The sequence below is a fragment of the Dendropsophus ebraccatus genome, chromosome 9 (assembly GCF_027789765.1).
Source record: "Dendropsophus ebraccatus isolate aDenEbr1 chromosome 9, aDenEbr1.pat, whole genome shotgun sequence".
Classification (NCBI taxonomy): Eukaryota; Metazoa; Chordata; class Amphibia; order Anura; family Hylidae; genus Dendropsophus; species Dendropsophus ebraccatus.
Genome location: NC_091462.1, coordinates 110732570 through 110752672, shown reverse-complemented (window position 1 = coordinate 110752672; position 20103 = coordinate 110732570). Strand labels below are relative to the sequence as shown.

The 20103-nt window shown below is 44.7% G+C and overlaps 1 protein-coding gene and 1 long non-coding RNA gene across 4 annotated transcripts in view; one reads left to right on the top strand and one right to left on the bottom strand.

The window, feature by feature from the left end:
- Positions 1 to 1849: 1849 nt before the first annotated feature.
- LOC138801494 (uncharacterized) lies at positions 1850 to 12728 on the bottom strand. The gene is made up of 4 exons (XR_011364624.1): positions 12519 to 12728; positions 8562 to 8622; positions 8450 to 8473; positions 1850 to 2863 (listed from the first exon to the last, which is right to left on the bottom strand). It is a non-coding gene; the product is annotated as an uncharacterized lncRNA (long non-coding RNA).
- The window catches only part of LOC138801493 (uncharacterized), a 20345-nt gene continuing 12657 nt past the window's right edge, over positions 12416 to 20103 (top strand). The window contains exons 1-3 of one of the 3 annotated variants that reach the window (XM_069984385.1): positions 12416 to 12586; positions 12680 to 12769; positions 18833 to 18890. In XM_069984385.1, the coding sequence (XP_069840486.1) occupies positions 18864 to 18890 (27 nt within the window). In that variant the 5' untranslated portion in view covers positions 12416 to 12586; positions 12680 to 12769; positions 18833 to 18863. Of the gene's footprint in view, positions 12587 to 12652; positions 12770 to 18832; positions 18891 to 20103 lie in introns of those variants that run through there. The other 2 variants (XM_069984384.1, XM_069984386.1) reach the window with 2 other exon arrangements.

Sequence of the window (20103 nt, the reverse complement as noted above, 5' to 3'; positions counted from 1 at the left end):
TCAATGTCAGGTATGTTGCAAACGAGGGTATTTTTCCAAATGTTCTAACAAAGTGCAGTGGCCACAGCCACCTTCAGCCCTTGACCACTGTCAAAAGAAATTATATGCCCGCAGTCACTTTGGTCCCCAAGCAGCTCCAATTTGATATAATGGCCAGAGCCACCCTTAGTCCTTGGGAACTGACAAATACTTGAAGTCTTTTTTGACCATGTTGGCTCAGTAAATTTATATCCTTGTCTTGTCCAAACGGTAATAGGTGGTGGTGGTGTAATATTTGGTCTGTGCTGTAGTCTGGTCAGCTTTTTTTCTGACATCTTCTGACTGTTGGATTGCTCGCTGCACCGTAATTTATTGAACATTCATCTTTACCTCATTATTTGGTATAGGCACTTACCTTACCAACCAGATTTCTTGTTCACTTTGCTGTTCTACTGCCGTGTCTCTCATACAGATAGTGGCATTTGAAATTGTACAGAAACTTTATTGCAACTACTTACCGTTTTGCTCTTATAGGTGTGGGAAGTTTATTCTGTTGAAGACTGTAGAAGAATATTAAACAACAACCTACCTTATCATACTGCACTCTAATCATTGAATAAAAACATCACAGGTTTTAATGTTTTCTTTTCATATGGATGCATATCCCATAGCACTGTATATTGCTTACACTGCTTATTGCAGTACAAAGTATAAAATGACCACTTCTAAGGCACAACGGCTCATAAATACCCCATTATGGAGCTACAATTAAACTCATGGATGGATGCTATTGTGTCTCAGGGCTCTTTGGATCGCTGAAATTAATCTCAGATACCTGTGTTACTTAGTTAAATATTTCACGAAAACATAAGCGTGATCATCGTACTGTGAAGAGATTTGTAGCTGATTCAGAGAACAGCCGGGTTCGTGCAGATAAAGGCAAAATGAGGAATATTTCTGCCAGGCAAGTTCATCGGATTAAGAGAGCGGCTGCTAAAATGCCATTACCAACCAGCAAACAGATATTTCAAGCTGCTGGTGCCTTTGGAGTCCCGCGAACCTCACGGTGTAGAGTCCTTCAAAGACTTGCTGTGGTGCATAAACCTACTATTCGGCCACCCCTAACCAGTGCTCAAAAGCAGAAATGGTTGCAGTGGGCCCAGAGATACACGAAGACTAAATTTCAAACTGTCTTGTTTACTGATGAGTGTTGTGCAACCCTTGCTGGTCCAGATGGATGGAGTAGTGGATGGTTGGTGGATGGCCACCATGTCCCAACAAGGCTGCGACGTCAGCAAGGAGGTGTGAAAATGACCTCAGCAAAGTATATAGAGTTTCTGACTGACCAATTTCTTCCATGGTACAAAAAGAAGAACCGTAAATCTTCATGCATGATAATGCACCATCTCATGCTGCAAAGAATACTTCAGAGTCATTGGCTGCTATAAGGATAAAAGGAGAGAAACTCATGTAGTGGCCACCATCTTCCCCTGACCTCAACCCAATAGAGAACCACTGCAGAATCATCAAGCAAAAGATCTATGAGGCTGGGAGGCAGTTCACATCAAAACAGCAGCTCTGGGAGGCTATTCTGGCATCATGCCAAGAAATTCAAGCAGAAACTCTCCAAAAATTCACAAGTTCAATGGATGCAAAAATTGTGAGGGTTCCCATGTTAACATGTAACTTGGCCTGTTAGGATGTTTTGGATTGAAATAGCTTTTGATTTCAGTGAATGGGACCTCCTAATGCTGCAAATTCAACAAATGGCATTTTCAGTTCTTTGAAACATATAAAATGTTTTGAAACGCTGCTTTGCACAATAATTCAGAACATTATGCATTTTGAGTTGTTTTTTTTAATGGTTGATAACTTTTATTCTACTGACTGTCATTTGCATAGGCCATTTAGGAAAATCACAGATAAATATCATTTACAAAATAATTTGGAAAGTGATGTAATGCTGAAAAACAGTAAAATCCAGTCTACTGAAGACTATTGGCTGCTCTAGCATTCCCCATAAGAAATGTACTCCTTTCATTGGTCATCTCCCAAATTCAATTTAATAACTTAACTTCATTATTAAAGGGGTTTTGTAGACCCAACATCCAGTGTTCTGTCCGGTGTACAAGACAGTTTTGCAGGAAACTTCTCAGAACCACAGGTAGTATTTGGCCAGGGATGGGACAGAGTGAAGCTTGAACTTGTCCCCGCTTACTGTCCCTGCCTACTTGCCCTAGGTGACTATGAGCAACTGGACAGCCCCTAATCTGTGATAGGCTGTAACACAAAACAAGGACAAGACGAACAAACACTGAGGTCAAATACAAACGAGTAACACAGTACAAAATCAGAATCCAAGTAGCGAAGTCAAGATACAATAAGCCAAAGCCAGGAATAGCAGACAGAGAGCCAGACACAAGAAGGAAGCTTAGCAGACTTTGCAAAGGAAGACTAATAGCTAGCAAAGGGTTATTAGACCAAGGAAGTATATAGGAGGTCAGGGGTCTTGTACAGCATGTGATTGGACCAGAGACCCAGGCTGACAAAGTGAAGGATAAGTGGAAAAGGCAGTGTCAATCAAAAGCAAAACAAAGGTTAACTGTTTACTGACCAGAGGGAATAGATGGGTGTGGTACATAATCAATTGCCAAGGTAGACAAAATTGACTGGAGCAGATGAAATATCCAAATATAAATTTTTGACAGAGAGCTCAGTCTCGGACGTATACCACAAGCCGAGGACCATGATAAGGTCCCAAGAAGTACAGTTGTGACAGAGTTCAGCCAACTAGAAATAGAATTTGGTGAATTCCCGGCTAGAGTGTCCTGTAGACAGGTTCAGGAAGTCCATTACAGGATGTACACCAGACAAAAAAACTAGGCTAAAGGCAAAATAGCAGACAGTTTGCATTAAAAATAGAAGGAACGCATGAAACACCACAGAAAGGTGGCAACATAACCTTATTTACCAATATGTGTTTATTTATTATATAGCTGAAAATTTTTCATTTCTCTGGAGGCAATATAAAAAAATGGAGTCATGCTCACTAGCCCCTATTTCCTACGTCCATGTTCCTACAATAATAGTATGCATACAAATCATCCGACTCCCCTTGCACTGCAGCTCTCAGATATTTTGGTCACCGCTCCTGTGCTGTTTTTGCTTTTTCTCATGATATCTCACTCCCCCATTCTGCTCTGTGATTGGCTGTTTAGGGAGCAGGATGTAATCAGAAGAAGCAATGATAGCACAGGAGTGATGACCAAAAGATCTGAGAGCTGCAGTGCTAAGGGAGTGGGGGAGGTTAGTATGTGTTCTTTTATTGCTTTTTGGACACATGGTAAACTATTTGATATTCCAAGGAATCACTTTAATGATTTTAACTTAAAGCGAATGTACCTGATAGTATATATGCTTTAAGTGTAGCACATCAATAGACCGGCGCTGGCGCAGGGAAGCCGATGTCGTGGTCCTTTTTTTAACTGCAGCTCGGTTCGCACGCACGCCGCAGGTATATTGCTAAACACTGGCCCAGGCTGAAACTCTCGAGACGGGCTAGTCTTCCCCCAGTGGGAGGAAACCCCCGCCTCTCTGTAACACTGCTCCATTAGAATCAATGGAGCCACGTCATAGAAGGGAAGGGCTTTTCTCCCACTGGGGTAAGGCTGTCCCACCTCCAGTGCTTCAGTCCAGGCTGGTGCCCGGCAACAGACCAGCACCATGTGCAGGAATCGTGCTGAGGTTCAAAAAAAAGGCCAGCGGCATCCGCTTCCCTGCACCAGCGTCGTTCTATTGATATGCTACACTTAAAACGAATGTACCTGATGGTACATTCACTTTAAAGCGTAACTATAAAATATTTTGACCTTTCAGTTTTAGTTAGCTTAGGTCATGATAACAATTTTTGCAATATACATTAATAACCTAAAATGAACAGTTTTTTAAATACATAAGGCTGATTATGCCCTTACAGCTCTGTCTGGCTCTGACTTATTTCTGCATTCCTGCTGGACACGCCCCCTCCCTGCAGATCCGTCCTGAGTGTACAGACTCTGACAGGAGGATCAGATAACAGCCCTGACACAGACATAAACAAAACCTCCTCCCCCCCCCTCCCCTCACCTCCTAGCAGCACGTTCTCCCCCCTCCCCTCACAGAGGTGACTAAGCAGAGCTGAGGGTGTTGTGTGTGAAGAGCAGCGTAGGGGAAGAGCTGGATGGAGGGACAAGTGTATCCAGTGCCACCATCACTCCAATGTACTGCATGAGGGAGAGTGGGTGAGTCACTGAGGGGAGGACTACAAGTCCCAGCACAACACAGCTGTAGTCCTTCCATAGTACATAGAACACTCACTATCAGATGTCTGCAGCAGGTGCCACCACCTCCATGGCTGACATTATCCTACAGTGTAATGAGAGCAGATGACTGTATCTAATCCCACTGTGTGTAATACCATCTGCTGGGGCTCTGTATCTAATCTTACATTGTGAGGCTAGGTTCACACTATGTAACTGTGCGGCTGTATTTGCGGCTGTAATTGTGCGGCGGTATTTTTGGTGGTTCATGCGTACGCTGGAAAGTATACGATATACGGCTGCACAGTGCACACTATGTATGAATCTACGGCCCTATTGTAAACGGACCCGTAAAAAATGAACAAGACCATTGTTTGCGGCTGGAAATGCGGCCGTGGATTGACAGGCGGTCCGTACGGAGTACTTCAAAAATAGCCGGCAATGATGCCGAATGCCGATGCCTCTAATAGTTAATATATTAAATTAATAAAACACATTTTCTTTGTAATAAAGTCCCTTTCGTTGTTCAATAATTTAATTCTAACGAATCCATCATTTTGCAATTAAATATACTGTTAAAATAAATATATATATAAATAAATGTATATTTATATATATATATATTTATTTTTTGACAGTATATTTAATTGCACAATGATGGATTCGTTAGAATTAAATTATTGAACAACGAAACTGATTTTATTACAACGAAAATGTGTTTTATTAATTCAATATTAATTAGTACAGGAAGCTCCAGTAAGCCGTTAATTCATATTGCCGGTAATAGAGCATTCTGTACTAATCATCACTTTACTTTAATTAAAACATCAAATGTTTCTTCTAATTATGTTATCACAATAGCATTATTAGAAGAAACATTTGGAATTATATGTGCGCTCAGCTGATTGGCTGATCGGCTCAGCGCACATATAATTAGCGGGTCCGCAGCACAGTGACTTCATTGTGCTGCGGACCAGCGAAGAGGACACATCGGGGTGAGTATAGAGCTCTCCCCACCCCCTCCCCAGCACTGCACCCCTCCCAGCAAGGAAGGGGGGTCACTTAACCCCTTCCTTGCTGGGATGGGTGCAGTCTGACATCAGTCTGGCCCCCAAGGGGTTAAGGGGGATGCAATACATCCTCCCTTAACCCCTTGGGGGCCAGACTGTAAGCAGTGATCTGTAAAGATGCTGCATACTGTAAGGAGCACAACACCGCTCACAATGATGGGTGTTGTGCTCCTGTTTGTGTGTTTTTTGTGTGTTTCTCCCTTTTTGTTTTTCAGATATCGGTATCCTGTGGATTACGTCGGATTACGTGGACTACGTCGATGACCAGCGGTTGTTTGTTGTATTTTTTTTTATAAAATGGTCAATGAGGGGTGTGGGGGTGTTTTTAATTGAATAAATTTTTTTTTAACTTGTCTTCTCTTTATTTCTTTACTTTATAGACTTAGTAGTGGAAGCCGTCTAATAGACGGAATCCATTACTAAGTTGGGGCCTAGTGTTAGCCGGTATAAAATGGCTAACACTAACCCCCCATTATTACCCCAGTTACCCCGGCTGGTTATAAAAATAGGGGGGATCCTATGCGTTTTTTTTTTTTTTAAATAAATAAATAATTTAAAAAAACCGCATAGGGTCCCCCCTATTTTTATAACCAGCCGGGTTAAAAACCAAACGACAGCAGCCTGGTAACACCAGGGTGGGAAGAGCCATTGGTTTAGGCCCTCCCCAGCCTAAATCTTACCAGCCTGCTGCCGCCCGGTCCAGCAGCGCCAATTTTGACGCTCCGGGACCACTGGCACCCGGCTCTTCCCAGTACCCCTGGTGGCATTGGGTACTGGGGTAATAATAGGGGGTTAGTGTTAGCCATTTTATACCGGCTAACACTAGGCCCCAACTTAGTAATGGATTCCGTCTATTAGACGGCTTCCACTACTAAGTCTATAAAGTAAAGAAATAAAGACAAGACACAAGTTAAAAAAATGTTTTATTCAAATAAAAACACCCCCACACCCCTCATTGACCATTTTATTAAAAAAATACAACAAACAACCGCTGGTCATCGACGTAGTCCACGTAATCCGACGTAATCCACAGGATACCGATATCTGAAAAACAAAAAGGGAGAAACACACAAAAAACACACAAACAGGAGCACAACACCCATCATTGTGAGCGCTGTTGTGCTCCTTACAGTATGCAGCATCTTTACAGATCGCTGCTTACAGTCTGGCCCCCAAGGGGTTAAGGGAGGATGTATTGCATCCCCCTTAACCCCTTGGGGGCCAGACTGATGTCAGACTGCACCCATCCCAGCAAGGAAGGGGTTAAGTGACCCCCCTTCCTTGCTGGGAGGGGTGCAGTGCTGGGGAGGGGGTGGGGAGAGCTCTATACTCACCCCGATGTGTCCTCTTCGCTGGTCCGCAGCACAATGAAGTCACTGTGCTGCGGACCCGCTAATTATATGTGCGCTGAGCCGATCAGCCAATCAGCTGAGCGCACATATAATTCCAAATGTTTCTTCTAATAATGCTATTGTGATAACATAATTAGAAGAAACATTTGATGTTTTAATTAAAGTAAAGTGATGATTAGTACAGAAAGCTCTATTGCCGGGAATATGAATTAACGGCTTATAGAGCTTCCTGTACTAATTAATATTGAATTAATAAAACACATTTTCGTTGTAATAAAATCAGTTTTGTTGTTCAATAATTTAATTCTAACGAATCCATCATTGTGCAATTAAATATACTGACAAAAAATAAATATATATATATAAATATACATTTATTTATATATATATTTATTTTAACAGTATATTTAATTGCAAAATGATGGAATCGTTTAAATTTAATTATTGAACAATGAAAGGTACTTTATTACAACGAAAATGTGTTTTATTAATTCAATATATTAACCATGAGAGGCATCGGCATCGGCATACTGCAGAGGATCGCAAACCCCGGTAATAGCAATTCATGTAAACTGTTTCCCTGCTTTCCCAGATGCATCCAGAGGTGTTTGCATCACTTTCTTAAGATTTTATTTGTTATTTTTAGTTGAACCAGATTTCCAAGTAAATGACCGTATGTTTTCAGCCACATGTCTATTTTTTCCCACGGCCGTAGTTTCATCCGCACATTTACAGCCGCATAAAAAACACAGCCGCACAGTTACATAGTGTGAACCTAGCCTGATACTGTATGCTGGGGCTGTATCTGATCCTGCTATGTGTGATACATCTGCTAAGGTGCTGGTCAGTGACTGGAGGGACCCAGCCAGGGAGATGAGGGATAGGCCACGCCCACTTTGTCTCAGCCAGAAGAAAAATTCATTTATTCCTCTGAGCCAAACAACTGGGGATATCTCAGCGAGCGTACAAGCTATCAACGCAGTTTAGGGCTCTTTTTAAAGGGTAACACATGGGCTTTTTATTTGAGGAATTTCATTTTTTGGCTACTGAAATTATAGTTACGCTTTAAGTTTATATAAAGTTATAACTTTAACTGTATATGTCATAAGTACCACCCGATGAACAGTGGCAATCACGGGCTGGCCTTAAAGAAGCAGTTCACTTTTTTTTTTTCGCCCCCCCCCCCCCGGGTAGCCGCTGTCAAGTATACTTACAGAAGATGATCGGTGTCCCGTTCCCGTCGGTCAGTTCCGTCCCGCGGTGCTGTTCACATCGGGCGCGCGCTCACTTCCACCGGTGCTGTGACTCCTCTTCTCTCCCTTGTAATTTGAACGCTGGAAGTCACGCGCTTCCATAGAGAATGCATGGAAGCGAGTGACTTCCGGTGTATAATCACTGGTCAGAGAAGAGGACTCGCAGCAGCCGGCGAAAGTGAGCGCGCGCCCGATGTGAACGGCACCGCGGGACGGAACTGACCGACGAGAACGGGACACCGATCATCTTCTGTAAGTATACTTGACTGCGGCTACCCGGGGGGGGCGAAAAAAAAAAAAGTTAACTGCTTCTTTAAGTTCCCACAAATATAACGCAAGGTATAAGGTTGATTTGTAGGATAAAACTGGATAAAAGAGGATAGACTTTTTCTACTAACAGTGAATCTCCAGTCAACACTTTACATTGATTACATCCCTGTAAGATGGCAGTCACAATGGGGTTTCAATTCTTAAGAATATAGCAGAATATATCCTACCTTACTAGCCCAACATCCAGAAATCTGCACAAAACAAAAAATAGATTTTAATATCCTGAAGAGCAATAATATTAAAAATACAAGACAAAACACTATAACTTTTTTTTATTACCTCACAATAGTGACATAACAGACAGCCAAGAACTGGGGTTCCAACCTCACCAAGCAAACTGCTGGGAACAGAGAAGTAATGTTAGTAAATAGGAAGCCAACACATAGGAAAGGGCTGCAGAAAAAACAGGTGATTGATGTTGTCCTATATGAGAGTGTACGGTGACCGAACCAGGGTATGGAGTGAACCCCTGGCTTTATGAAATGGTGAAGCAGTGACCAATCTGTTCGAAGGCCCGCCGGGCCTCCTCCGACCTAACAGGCTGAAAGCAGCCAAGGTGGCCAAATGTTTCCAAATTGTCCATAATGTAAGAAACAGCAAAATGTATATTTTCTTTTTGGATTAATCCAAAAATCAAGAAAATGTTTATAAAACACTTCCAACTATTGTACACTAACAATAGTTACCCTGACCTCCCAAAAGACATGTATGATTCACCCGTTAGAAGGAGACAAATTTCTGACTTATCTCCTGGTAAAACAAAATTTGGGACATAATAAAATGCAACAAACCTGATCCTCATTTCCCTCAAAATCTGTCATCGAGGGGAATCCTACACATTAGACGGGGGGATACAACAACATTTGTCCAGGGTTAAGATTTCATACAGAATTTACCGAAATCCATGACAAATCCAGCTGTTACATATGAAATAAAAATCCAGCTGCAACTAGCAGAACGAAAGATGGAAAGGCTGCTGCATTGTGCTATAGTGACAGCCAGCGCCCCCCCCCCCCTCCCTCAGGATAACATATCCATAACGTTGTGCGGCAGCACTTGATCAGAGCAGGGTTCAGGTCCTGGAGTTCTCAACACGAACATATAAGCGCATATAAGCAAACGAGCGAACGGCATAAACACGAAATGCCCCAAAATGAAAATGACAATAAGTGCTGCAAAAAATAAGGAATCATGTGGGTCTGAAGGTGAAAAAACACAAGCGCTAAGGGCTTTTAAACACGAGATGAAAAAAACGGAAGTGCAAAAACAAAAATTTGCCAGATCCTGAAGGGGTCATAACTAAGGTGAGGTTTTCTGTTCTGTGTGTGTTGATGATGCTCTCTTCATGTTCTAACGACACTCCCCAAGGATCCTCCTGTCATGTCTTCGGGTCTTTGGCCGCTACTTCCGAAACAGACAGGACTTGGCAGTTACAGCTTACTCGGCCAATCAATGGCCACGGCGCTGTCCCTACTCAGTCAGAGATTGGCTGAACGGGCTGTCACTGATGAGACATGTCAGTTTTGAAAGCAGATGGCAGAGTGTTCAGCAGGGGACCCAAAATCTTGATAGGAAGATCCTGTGATAACATGGACAATAGGATTTATATTTTTTTTCTATGTAGCCCCAGCACTATATAAAAAATAGAAATGCCCAGCGTACACTGTGAAAGGTTGTTTCCACATATGCATTTGGAATACGGCCAAAACCATTCCCTTGTTTCTTCACCAAAAGCCCCACAATGTTCCCAGAATTATCTCCAATATGAAGTAGTCTAACGCCTCTTTCACACGTTAAGCAGATTGTGTGTAATTGAGGACAGCACTACGCACCCCTTTAAGGGGTTATCCACCTAAGAGCGAAAAAATAAAATACTATCTGGTCTCACTCACCAAGTCCCCCTGAGTATTTTGAGCCATCTCCCATCTTTCTAGCTGCTGCCATTCCTGAGTTACAAGTTTTTCTAAAAGTTGATCCATAACCAAGATAGGAAACTACATTTCCCATCATGCATCTCCCTGATTGGTCCATTTTCATATTCACTCCTTTAGCTTTCTTTCCTGCCTACTGCTGTCATTACTATTGCACAGTATACACAGGACTGTTTTTTTCACTGATTTTGCATCACCCCAATATGTATTCCATACTAGTTGATGATGTAGCAGAACTGACGAGCGCATGTTGTAGCTATGTGCTGCATCCCAGGCATAACGGGGTGTAGTGTAGGTTTAGATCTCTGCTTACTGACTGTGAATGAAAACATTCTAGTTCCATCCAGACTCTAAGAACATCTATAACACTTACAATATACAGAGCTGGGACACAAAGACAGGTACATATGCCTGCATTCACTGACAGCAAGCAGAGATAGAATTATAATGTTTCATATGACAGAAACCTAAGCTCAGGGACACATGTAAATCTATGGAAGCAGCACAGGTGCATGGAGATGATGCAGATAATGTCTCTAGGGTAGGGGTTACCCGGCCCCCAGAGAAGAGATCACATATCCTTAGACCACAAAGATGGGGTGGAAGAGGGAGCTGAGCGTGGTCCGAGTGGACTGAGAGAAGAGGATTTTAGACAACATGAGTCAATAAGAATTAGAAAAAAAACAGGAAAAGGGTGCAAGATAGGTTATCCAAACATAACAGTCGGATCAGCGCTTGTAGATGATGCAGAAAGTCCATTACTTAGCAAAAGCCCATAAAACCAACGAGTGAGTAGTCCCAATTAATGCCTCAAATGGTTTTATGGGCTTTTGCTAAATAAAGGACTTTCTGCATCATTTACAAGCGCTGATACGACTGTTATGTTTGGATATCACTGTGGCCCTGGTGGAAGGGTGGATCGTGTGCTGATCAGCTGGCTATACTCTTTGCGTTTGAACATGTATACATGTATATTAGATTAGGTTGGTATTGGGAAGGAGGATTGTTTAGAACAGTGCTTCTCAAACTGTGAGGCGCCCCCTAGTTGTTGGTGAGGCCCAGCTGGGGAGCCAGTTTTCACAAAAGTAACTATGATCTACTGTTGGCAAAAATCTCCATTTTAGCAACATTATTAATTTATTTTGTACTTGCTTTATTAGCACATAGAGCTTGGGAGATGGGTGACAGGCAGCCCTAGCATTATTTTCTGTTTTTAAATGGACTTTCACCACAGATAGAGAGGCCCAGGCACCCTCTTGGTCAGTCTGGTGAGTCGCAAGCATTGCATTGGTCTGTTGGGTGAGGCTCCAGTAGAAGTTGTTTGAGAAGCACTGGTTTAGAATATTGTTTTTGTTACCCTGATAACCTCCTTAATTCAAATGGGCCGTACACATGACCGTACGTGAAGAGGCAGGTCCCAGTACGGACTGACACTTGCGGAACAGATCACTATTGTCTATAGTTGTAATTTCCAACAACGGCCGTGATTTATGCTTAACTTACGTTGCATGTGAATTAATAAAATCCTAGCCGGAGCGTATACACGTAGTATCTCTGGCCAGGATTCCAACCGGACACAAAAAACTGATGTCAGTTTCGTGCAGTCGCTATTCATCGAATAGCGGTCTCACAGACATGTCAGTTCACACAATGGAGAGTGCGGCTCCGGCCGCACTCTCCATTGTGTGCAATGGTGAATTGATATGCGGGCTGGTACTGGATGATCTTCTCTGACACCAGCTGTTCTGTTACAAGACTGGGTCACAGAACGGCTAGTCTCATACGCCGCATGAACATGGCCCTATACGCTCTGTATATCCCCCCAATGTGCAATCTGTGAGGTAAAGAATGTACACCATAGCCCTATATATGACAAAGAGAATATATATATATAGAGTTATATATAAAGTTACACCAAAGCCATATATGAGATAGAGAATATATGAGGTAGAGAATGTGCACTATAGCCCTATATATGAGGTAGAGAATATATATGTTAGATGAAGTACAGCACAGCCCCATATATGAGAAAGCTTACATAAAATTAACTTTTCAATAATCATTTATTTCAATACGTTTTGTTTTTATAAATAATTACATATATTATTATTATTATTATTATTATTATTATTATTATTATTATATAAAGGGATATGAGGCGGTGTGACTGGAGCCCCTGTGAGGCCGCCATTTTATGAAATCCGCACTAAGCTCCTATCCCGGAGCGGCCGAAGAGCCTCACGTCAGTAGGGGGCGCTACATCACCACACAGAGAGGAGTCCCATCCGCGCCTGACGGAAGTTACCTCAGATCGCTGAGGACGGTTCCCGCCATAACTGAGCCGACCTCAGAGGAGCAGGACGGTGCTGAGGGGTAAGGTGGCAGCTGAGGTAACAGGTGGCGGGCTCCTCTTCTATGGAGTCTTGTCTTTACTTACTTCACTGTTATGTGCGCGGTTTTTTGCAGCGCTCCCGTGTGTGACTGGAACAGGTCCCGCTCCCTGCGCGCGCGGTCTCCGGGGGCGGGGCTTAGTGGTGTGGTGAAGAGGCTGATGAGGTAATATGGCGGGCTGCCTGCTGTGCTCTATATTATATATGTATCATGTCTGCTACGCTCTCCAGGTCCCTCACTTAGTCTATTCTGTTACCCACAACGCCCTCCTAGTGTAAGCACTGGCCCATGCAAGGTCTGCCTCTGTATACAGCTGCAGGTCTGGGGCAATGTGGCTGTCTGGACATTATGGGGGATGGAATGGGGACACCATACTCTATAATGTGCACTCACCTATACACCTGGATGTGACACTGTATAATGTGCACTCACCTATACACCTGGATGTGACACTGTATAATGTGCACTCACCTATACACCTGGATGTGACACTCTATAATGTGCACTCACCTATACACCTGGATGTGACACTCTATAATGTGCACTCACCTATACACCTGGATGTGACACCCTGTGTGCACTCACCTATACACCTGGATGTGACACTCTGTGTGCCCTCACCTATACACCTGGACGTGACACCCTGTGTGTGCACTCACCTATACACCTGGATGTGACACCCTGTGTGCACTCACCTATACACCTGGATGTGACACCCTGTGTGTGCACTCACCTATACACCTGGACGTGACACCCTGTGTGTGCACTCACCTATACACCTGGATGTGACACCCTGTGTGTGCACTCACCTATACACCTGGATGTGACACCCTGTGTGTGCACTCACCTATACACCTGGATGTGACACCCTGTGTGTGCACTCACCTATACACCTGGACGTGACACCCTGTGTGTGCACTCACCTATACACCTGGATGTGACACCCTGTGTGTGCACTCACCTATACACCTGGACGTGACACCCTGTGTGTGCACTCACCTATACACCTGGATGTAGGGCTGGGCGATATGGCCAAAAAATAAAATCTCGATTTTTTTTTTAGAAATCTGGACGATTCTCGATTTAAATCTCGATTTTTTTATTTTATTTTGCTAAATAAACAAAATTTTTCTCACAGCGTCAGATACTATTTTAATGATGTTTGAGACAACAACTTTATTGCTTCCCAGTGTAACAGTGCTCCCCTGTGACTGAGGGGGACTGACAGGGACTGGGGCAGCTGGGGATGACTGACAGGGACTGGGGCAGCTGGGGATGACTGACAGGGACTGGGGCAGCTGGGGATGACTGACAGGGACTGGGGCAGCTGGGGATGACTGACAGGGACTGGGGCAGCTGGGGATGACTGACAGGGACTGGGGATGACTGGAAGGGGACTGGGGATGACTGACGGGGACTGGGGCAGCTGGGGATGACTGACGGGGACTGGAAATGACTGAGGGGACAGGGCAGCTGGGGGTAACTTTGGGGTACTGGAAATGACTGAGAGAGAGGTGGAGGTGACAGAGGGTGGACTGGAGATGACTGGGGGGGACTGGTGCAACTGGAAGGGGACCGAGGGGGGGGGCTGGAGGTGACTGGTGCACATAGCCCTGCTTCTCTCACTCCGGCACACAGCATCCCGCTCCCCTGTCAGCCACAGTTACAGCTCCCCGGTCTCTGGAGGAGGCAGCAGGGACTGCAGCATAGTGTCATTCCTGGAGCTGTACAGTGGGATCTGACCCCACTGTACAGCTCCAGGACCCGCAGCGACACTATCACCCTGCAGTCCCTGTTGTCTCCACCAGACACTGGGGAGCTCCGGACTGCCCGCCCCTCGCCTTACTCCAGCGCTCGCCAGCCCCATACTGCCCCTCTCCAGACTCCCACCCGATCCGCCCCTCTCGGCCCCGCACCGCCCCTCTCCGGACTGTCCGCCCGCCCGCGTACTGCACCGTCCGGCCCGCTCGCAATGATTTTTTGTGAAAATCGAATTTACGATTTTCACAAAAAATCAAATCTATTCAAACACTCTGGGCGAATTAATTGAATTAATTCGATTAATCGCCCAGCCCTACCTGGATGTGACACCCTGTGTGTGCACTCACCTATACACCTGGATGTGACCCCCTGTGTGTGCACTCACCTATACACCTGGATGTGACACCCTGTGTGCACTCACCTATACACCTGGATGTGACACCCTGTGTGTGCACTCACCTATACACCTGGATGTGACACCCTGTGTGTGCACTCACCTATACACCTGGATGTGACACCCTGTGTGTGCACTCACCTATACACCTGGATGTGACACCCTGTGTGTGCACTCACCTATACACCTGGATGTGACACCCTGTGTGTGCACTCACCTATACACCTGGATGTGACACCCTGTGTGCACTCACCTATACACCTGGATGTGACACCCTGTGTGTGCACTCACCTATACACCTGGATGTGACACCCTGTGTGTGCACTCACCTATACACCTGGATGTGACACCCTGTGTGTGCACTCACCTATACACCTGGATGTGACACCCTGTGTGTGCACTCACCTATACACCTGGATGTGACACCCAGTTTGTGCACTCACCTATACACCTGGATGTGAAACCCTGTGTGTGCACTCACCTATACACCTGGATGTGACACCCTGTGTGTGCACTCACCTATACACCTGGATGTGACACCCTGTGTGTGCACTCACCTATACACCTGGATGTGACACCCTGTGTGTGCACTCACCTATACACCTGGATGTGACACCCTGTGTGTGCACTCACCTATACACCTGATTTAGTGGGCAGGACCGGGGCTCCTCTTGTTTTCCAACAGTAAACACACTAGCAGTTAGTTGCCTGGCCAATCACAGCACCTACTCCTCTCTGCTATACCATGATATAGTTCTGGCGAAAGTGCACTGAAGAGGCTAACCCTGTGCTAGAGGAAGAGCTACAATACAGTACTAGAAATGCCATGGGAAAGGAGAAGTTACTGGCGCACTGGCTTCATATTGTGCTGTTTGAGTAAAAAAGAAGGGAACATCACAGCAAGGAAGGGGTTACCAAGTAAGCACTGAGCTGCTGCTGAGATCAGCGGGAAGCCTTGATTTACATTTCAGGTACATTGCAGGTACACAGCCCAGGCTCTCTCCCTGTCTCCTGCATATAGTAGTGGGCAAGCTCTGCCCCACTTACTAGTTGTATCTGTTACTAGGGACATTTTTAGCATAACGACAGTGGTGGACAGCAGATTTCATGGAGGTGAAACACCTAGTGACCAAGACTTAAAAGCTTTTTTTTTTTTTACATAAAGAACCATATGAGGGGAATATGTTAAAAGATGCTGTATACATTATCTGTATTTAGTCTCCTGTATTCATTGTGAGAGGTGATTTATTCAATGTGAACATACCCTTAGGCCCGATTCACACATCCTTATTCCTGCCCGCAGACCCGCAGCTACGGACAGGACTACAGATGTGCACCCACAGCTGTGTACAATCTGTCCCCTATTGCACAGACTCCTTCATTCCAGATAGGGAATCTGTGCCACAAATGCAGGTTGTATTATGGCTCACCAATATTCTTTGAGGTGCGTTTCCGAGCCCCAACACATACCGGTAACACGTGCAGGTTTGTTTATGGCACCATAGAAATTAATGGGTCATATTTATTTGCAGGTCTGCAAATGCAGACAGAATAAGCGGATGTGTGAAAGAGGCCTGAAAGGAAGGGTCCGGCGCTATTTAAAAATTTCCATAAGGCAAGGGCAGGAAGGAACAAGCTTAACTTACCTCTCCCTGTGCCTCCGAAACTGTCTTACTGCTTCGCGACCCCGCTGGGCTGTGTGAGGCCAGGTACACTCATCTGTCCACATTGCACAGACTGAACAAGCTTATGTAAACGAGACTCCATCATGATGAATGTGTATTCATATAACTATAGTTATATCAATACACATAAGACTATAACTAAGGATTTAATGCAGTAACACACAAAGTATCAGGTACATGTTAGGCCGCATTCACACCACAACCGTCACCCCTGTCAAATTGTCATGCTGAGGTACATGTGCACAGACAGGCATGGACTGCATTTACTTCAATGGCCCAAATGTAGTCAGGTAGTGTTTGTGCTTGGATCAGTTTACAGACACATACAAGTCTTTAACCTCTTAAGGACATAGGACGTACCGGTACGTCCTATGTCCTCACTTGCACTTCAAAGCGGGGCCGCGCGGCGGCCCCGCTTTGAAGTGCCGCGATCCCGGGTGCCGCGTGTAGCCCGGGACCGCCGCTATTAGCGGGCACGGTCTGATCGCCGTGCCCGCTAATTAGCTAATCGGAGGCAGCTGTCAAAGTTGACAGCTGCCTCCGATTACCGGAGGCAACGTTTCCCTGGTGTCTAGTGGGGGAGATCGCTCCTCCGGGACCTTGTCCCGGAGGAGCGATCTCCGTTACTGATGCCGGCCGGGGACGCGTCCAAGATGGCGCCGTCCTCGGCTCGGCACTCGTTTACTTCCGGCTGCAGCAGCCGAAAGCAAACGAGTGCCGATCTCATGGATCTCTGCAGCATATCTATGCTGCAGAGATCTCAATGAGAGATCCAAGTGTATATACTAGAAGTCCCCCAGGGGGGCTTCTAGTATATGTGTAAAAAAAAAAAAAAAAAAGTGTTGTTAATAGTAAAAAGCCCCCTCCCCTAATAAAAGTCTGAATCACCCCCCTTTTCCCAGGTTTTAAATAAAAGTAAACAAATAAATAAATAAATAAACATGTTTGCTATCGCCGCGTGCGTAATCGCCCGAACTATTAATTAATCACATTCCTGATCTCGTACGGTAAACGGCGTCAGCGCAAAAAAATCCCAAAGTGCAAAATTGCGCATTTTTGGTCGCATCAAATCCAGAAAAAATGTAATAAAAAGCGATCAAAAAGACGTATATGGGCAATCAAGGTACCGATAGAAAGATCAAATCATGGCGCAAAAAATGACACCTCGCACAGCCCCATAGACCAAAGGATAAAAGCGTTATAAGCCTGGGAATGGAGCGATTTTAAGGAACGTATATTGGTTAACAACGGTTTGAATTTTTTACAGGCCATCAGATACAATATAAGTTATACATGTTATATATCGTTTTAATCGTAACGACTTGAGGAACATGCATAACAAGTCAGTTTTACCCCAGGGTGAATGGCGTAAAAACACATTTCCCCCAAATAAAAGAAATGCGTTTATTTTTTCAATTTCACCACACTTCGAATTTTTTTCTGGTTTCGCAGTGTACTTTATGCAAAAATTCAGCCTGTCATTGCAAAGTACAATTAGTGACGCAAAAAATAAGGGGTCATGTGGGTTTCTAGGTGGAAAAATGCAAGTGCTATGACCTTTTAAACACAAGGAGGAAAAACCGAAAACGTAAAAACGAAAATGGGCCATGTCCTTAAAGGGTTAAAGGGGTACTCTTTATATAGTGCTGCTCTTATATACAACATTATAAACATGCTATACTTACCTAACCATGGTCCCCGGAGTCCTCCCCGCACATCTTCAGGTCACCTGCTGAATGCTCCCACTCTCAGCAGTGACAGCCCACCAAGCCAATTTAGAGACGGACTCTTTTAGGCAGTCACAGCTGGCTCAGCCAATCACTGACTGAGGTTGGGTAGCGCCTTGGCCAGTGATTGGCTGAGCCAGCTGTGACTGCCCAAAATAGTCTGTCTCTAAATTGGCAGCGGGAGCGTTCAATGTGGGTCCGAAAGACTCCGCAGGAGGACCCCGGGGGAGTGTGGTTGGGTAAGGATAGACTCTTTATTGTGTTGTATACAAGGGCAGCATTATATTAAAAGTAAAAGGCCAGCGTACCCTTTTAATCAGACTGTAAAGTGAGGTTTGCTGTGCAGTTTTAAAGGAAACCTGTCACCCCCCCCCCCCCCCATTCTCTATGGGTGTCTGACTTCCGACAGTGATGTCTCTGTCCCTAGACCGGCTCTAGGAACTGGACTTGGCGAGATGGGGTAAGTATCTGGGGCTCTAGCAGGGGTTTGGGCGGCCTTCACACAATGGCACGGGGGGGGGGGGGGGGGGGGTGACAAGTTCCCTTTAAGTAAAAACCTCTGTATATAATATATAGGGCTGTGACTGCACACAAGGACGTCTGGTTAAGGTGTTGTCTTAGTGATCTGGTGACTCATATAGGAAATGTGCTTTCATTTTAGGGAAGATAGTCACTGACTGAAGACACAGGAGATGGATCTCCTCATGAGCAGAGATCTGGTGAGTTCGTTTATTAATGTCTGTATTTGCTTCATGTGTCCTGTGTATCTCAAAGGGATCGTCTCCTAGGAGAGGGAGCACATAAAATCCTCGCTCTGGGTCTGATGGGTTTGGGTATCTTTGTAGGGTCCATGTGCCATGTCCATCAGGAAGCCTTCTTATAACATGGGAGCCTATAGGTGACGTATATTACTATACAGTGATACCTGTTGGACGAATCCCCCCAGTATACACCTCTCATATACACTGCAAGTATAGTGTGAATTGACCCTGAAGGGATCTGCCATGACAGCAGTTATGTGGATGTAGCAGAGCTGGGTGTCTCCTGTCCTATCACATCTATCTGCCCTAATAGGATATATGGACAGAGTCATCTTCAGGAGACATCTGCTCTGAATATATGGGGTGATGGCGAGGCGATTGCCATATCCTGGCAGAGTTAGAATGTACTGTAGAGATTGCTATACATGCCTGATGTTCTCCTCATACAGAGGTGACCCCCTCCTATCAGACATTTATGGTCCTGGAAATCCTCTAAATGTTTGTAGCAGAAACCCCCTAGTGTGCGAATGAGGTGATAAAATAAAAGATAAACAGTGCGGCTGCAAAACAGAAAGCAAAACTGACACGTAACAGTGAATAGACGTGTGATCGGCCTGTGGGACTTCTCCTTCTCTCTCACTTCTTAGTGTTTATCGACATCTCCATTGTGACACCTCTGTATGTAACCGACCCCTGATTTACACTGACTTCCCTTATATCCTATTTATTTTTGCCTTTTCTTGCTTTATTTTAAAGATGTATTTATGTGAATTACGACTTTATATTTTATTTTTGCCTATATAGCTGCTGCCAGAAGGTCTGGGAGACTACTTTAAAGAAACAAGGCCATTGCTTTCTACACTAGCCTTTACCTTTAGTAATTTATAGAAATGACAATTCTCCAATTTATCTGCTGCATGCTAAGCCTATCATTTTATAAACTCACCTCATCCAGACCTGTGCTAATGTGCCGGTCCACCCCTGTCCCACGTCTCCTGATAATGTTCCATACCTATTGCAGCCAATCACTGAGGCTGCAGCAGCTTCAGAAAGTCCTCAGGTGAGACGGGACATCATGTGATCAGGGAAAACAAACGCACTTGGGCGGTGGCTCTGGTCCAGGGGAGCTTAGTTAAATTGGCGATCCCCTTTAAGTTCTGCTATCTAGCAA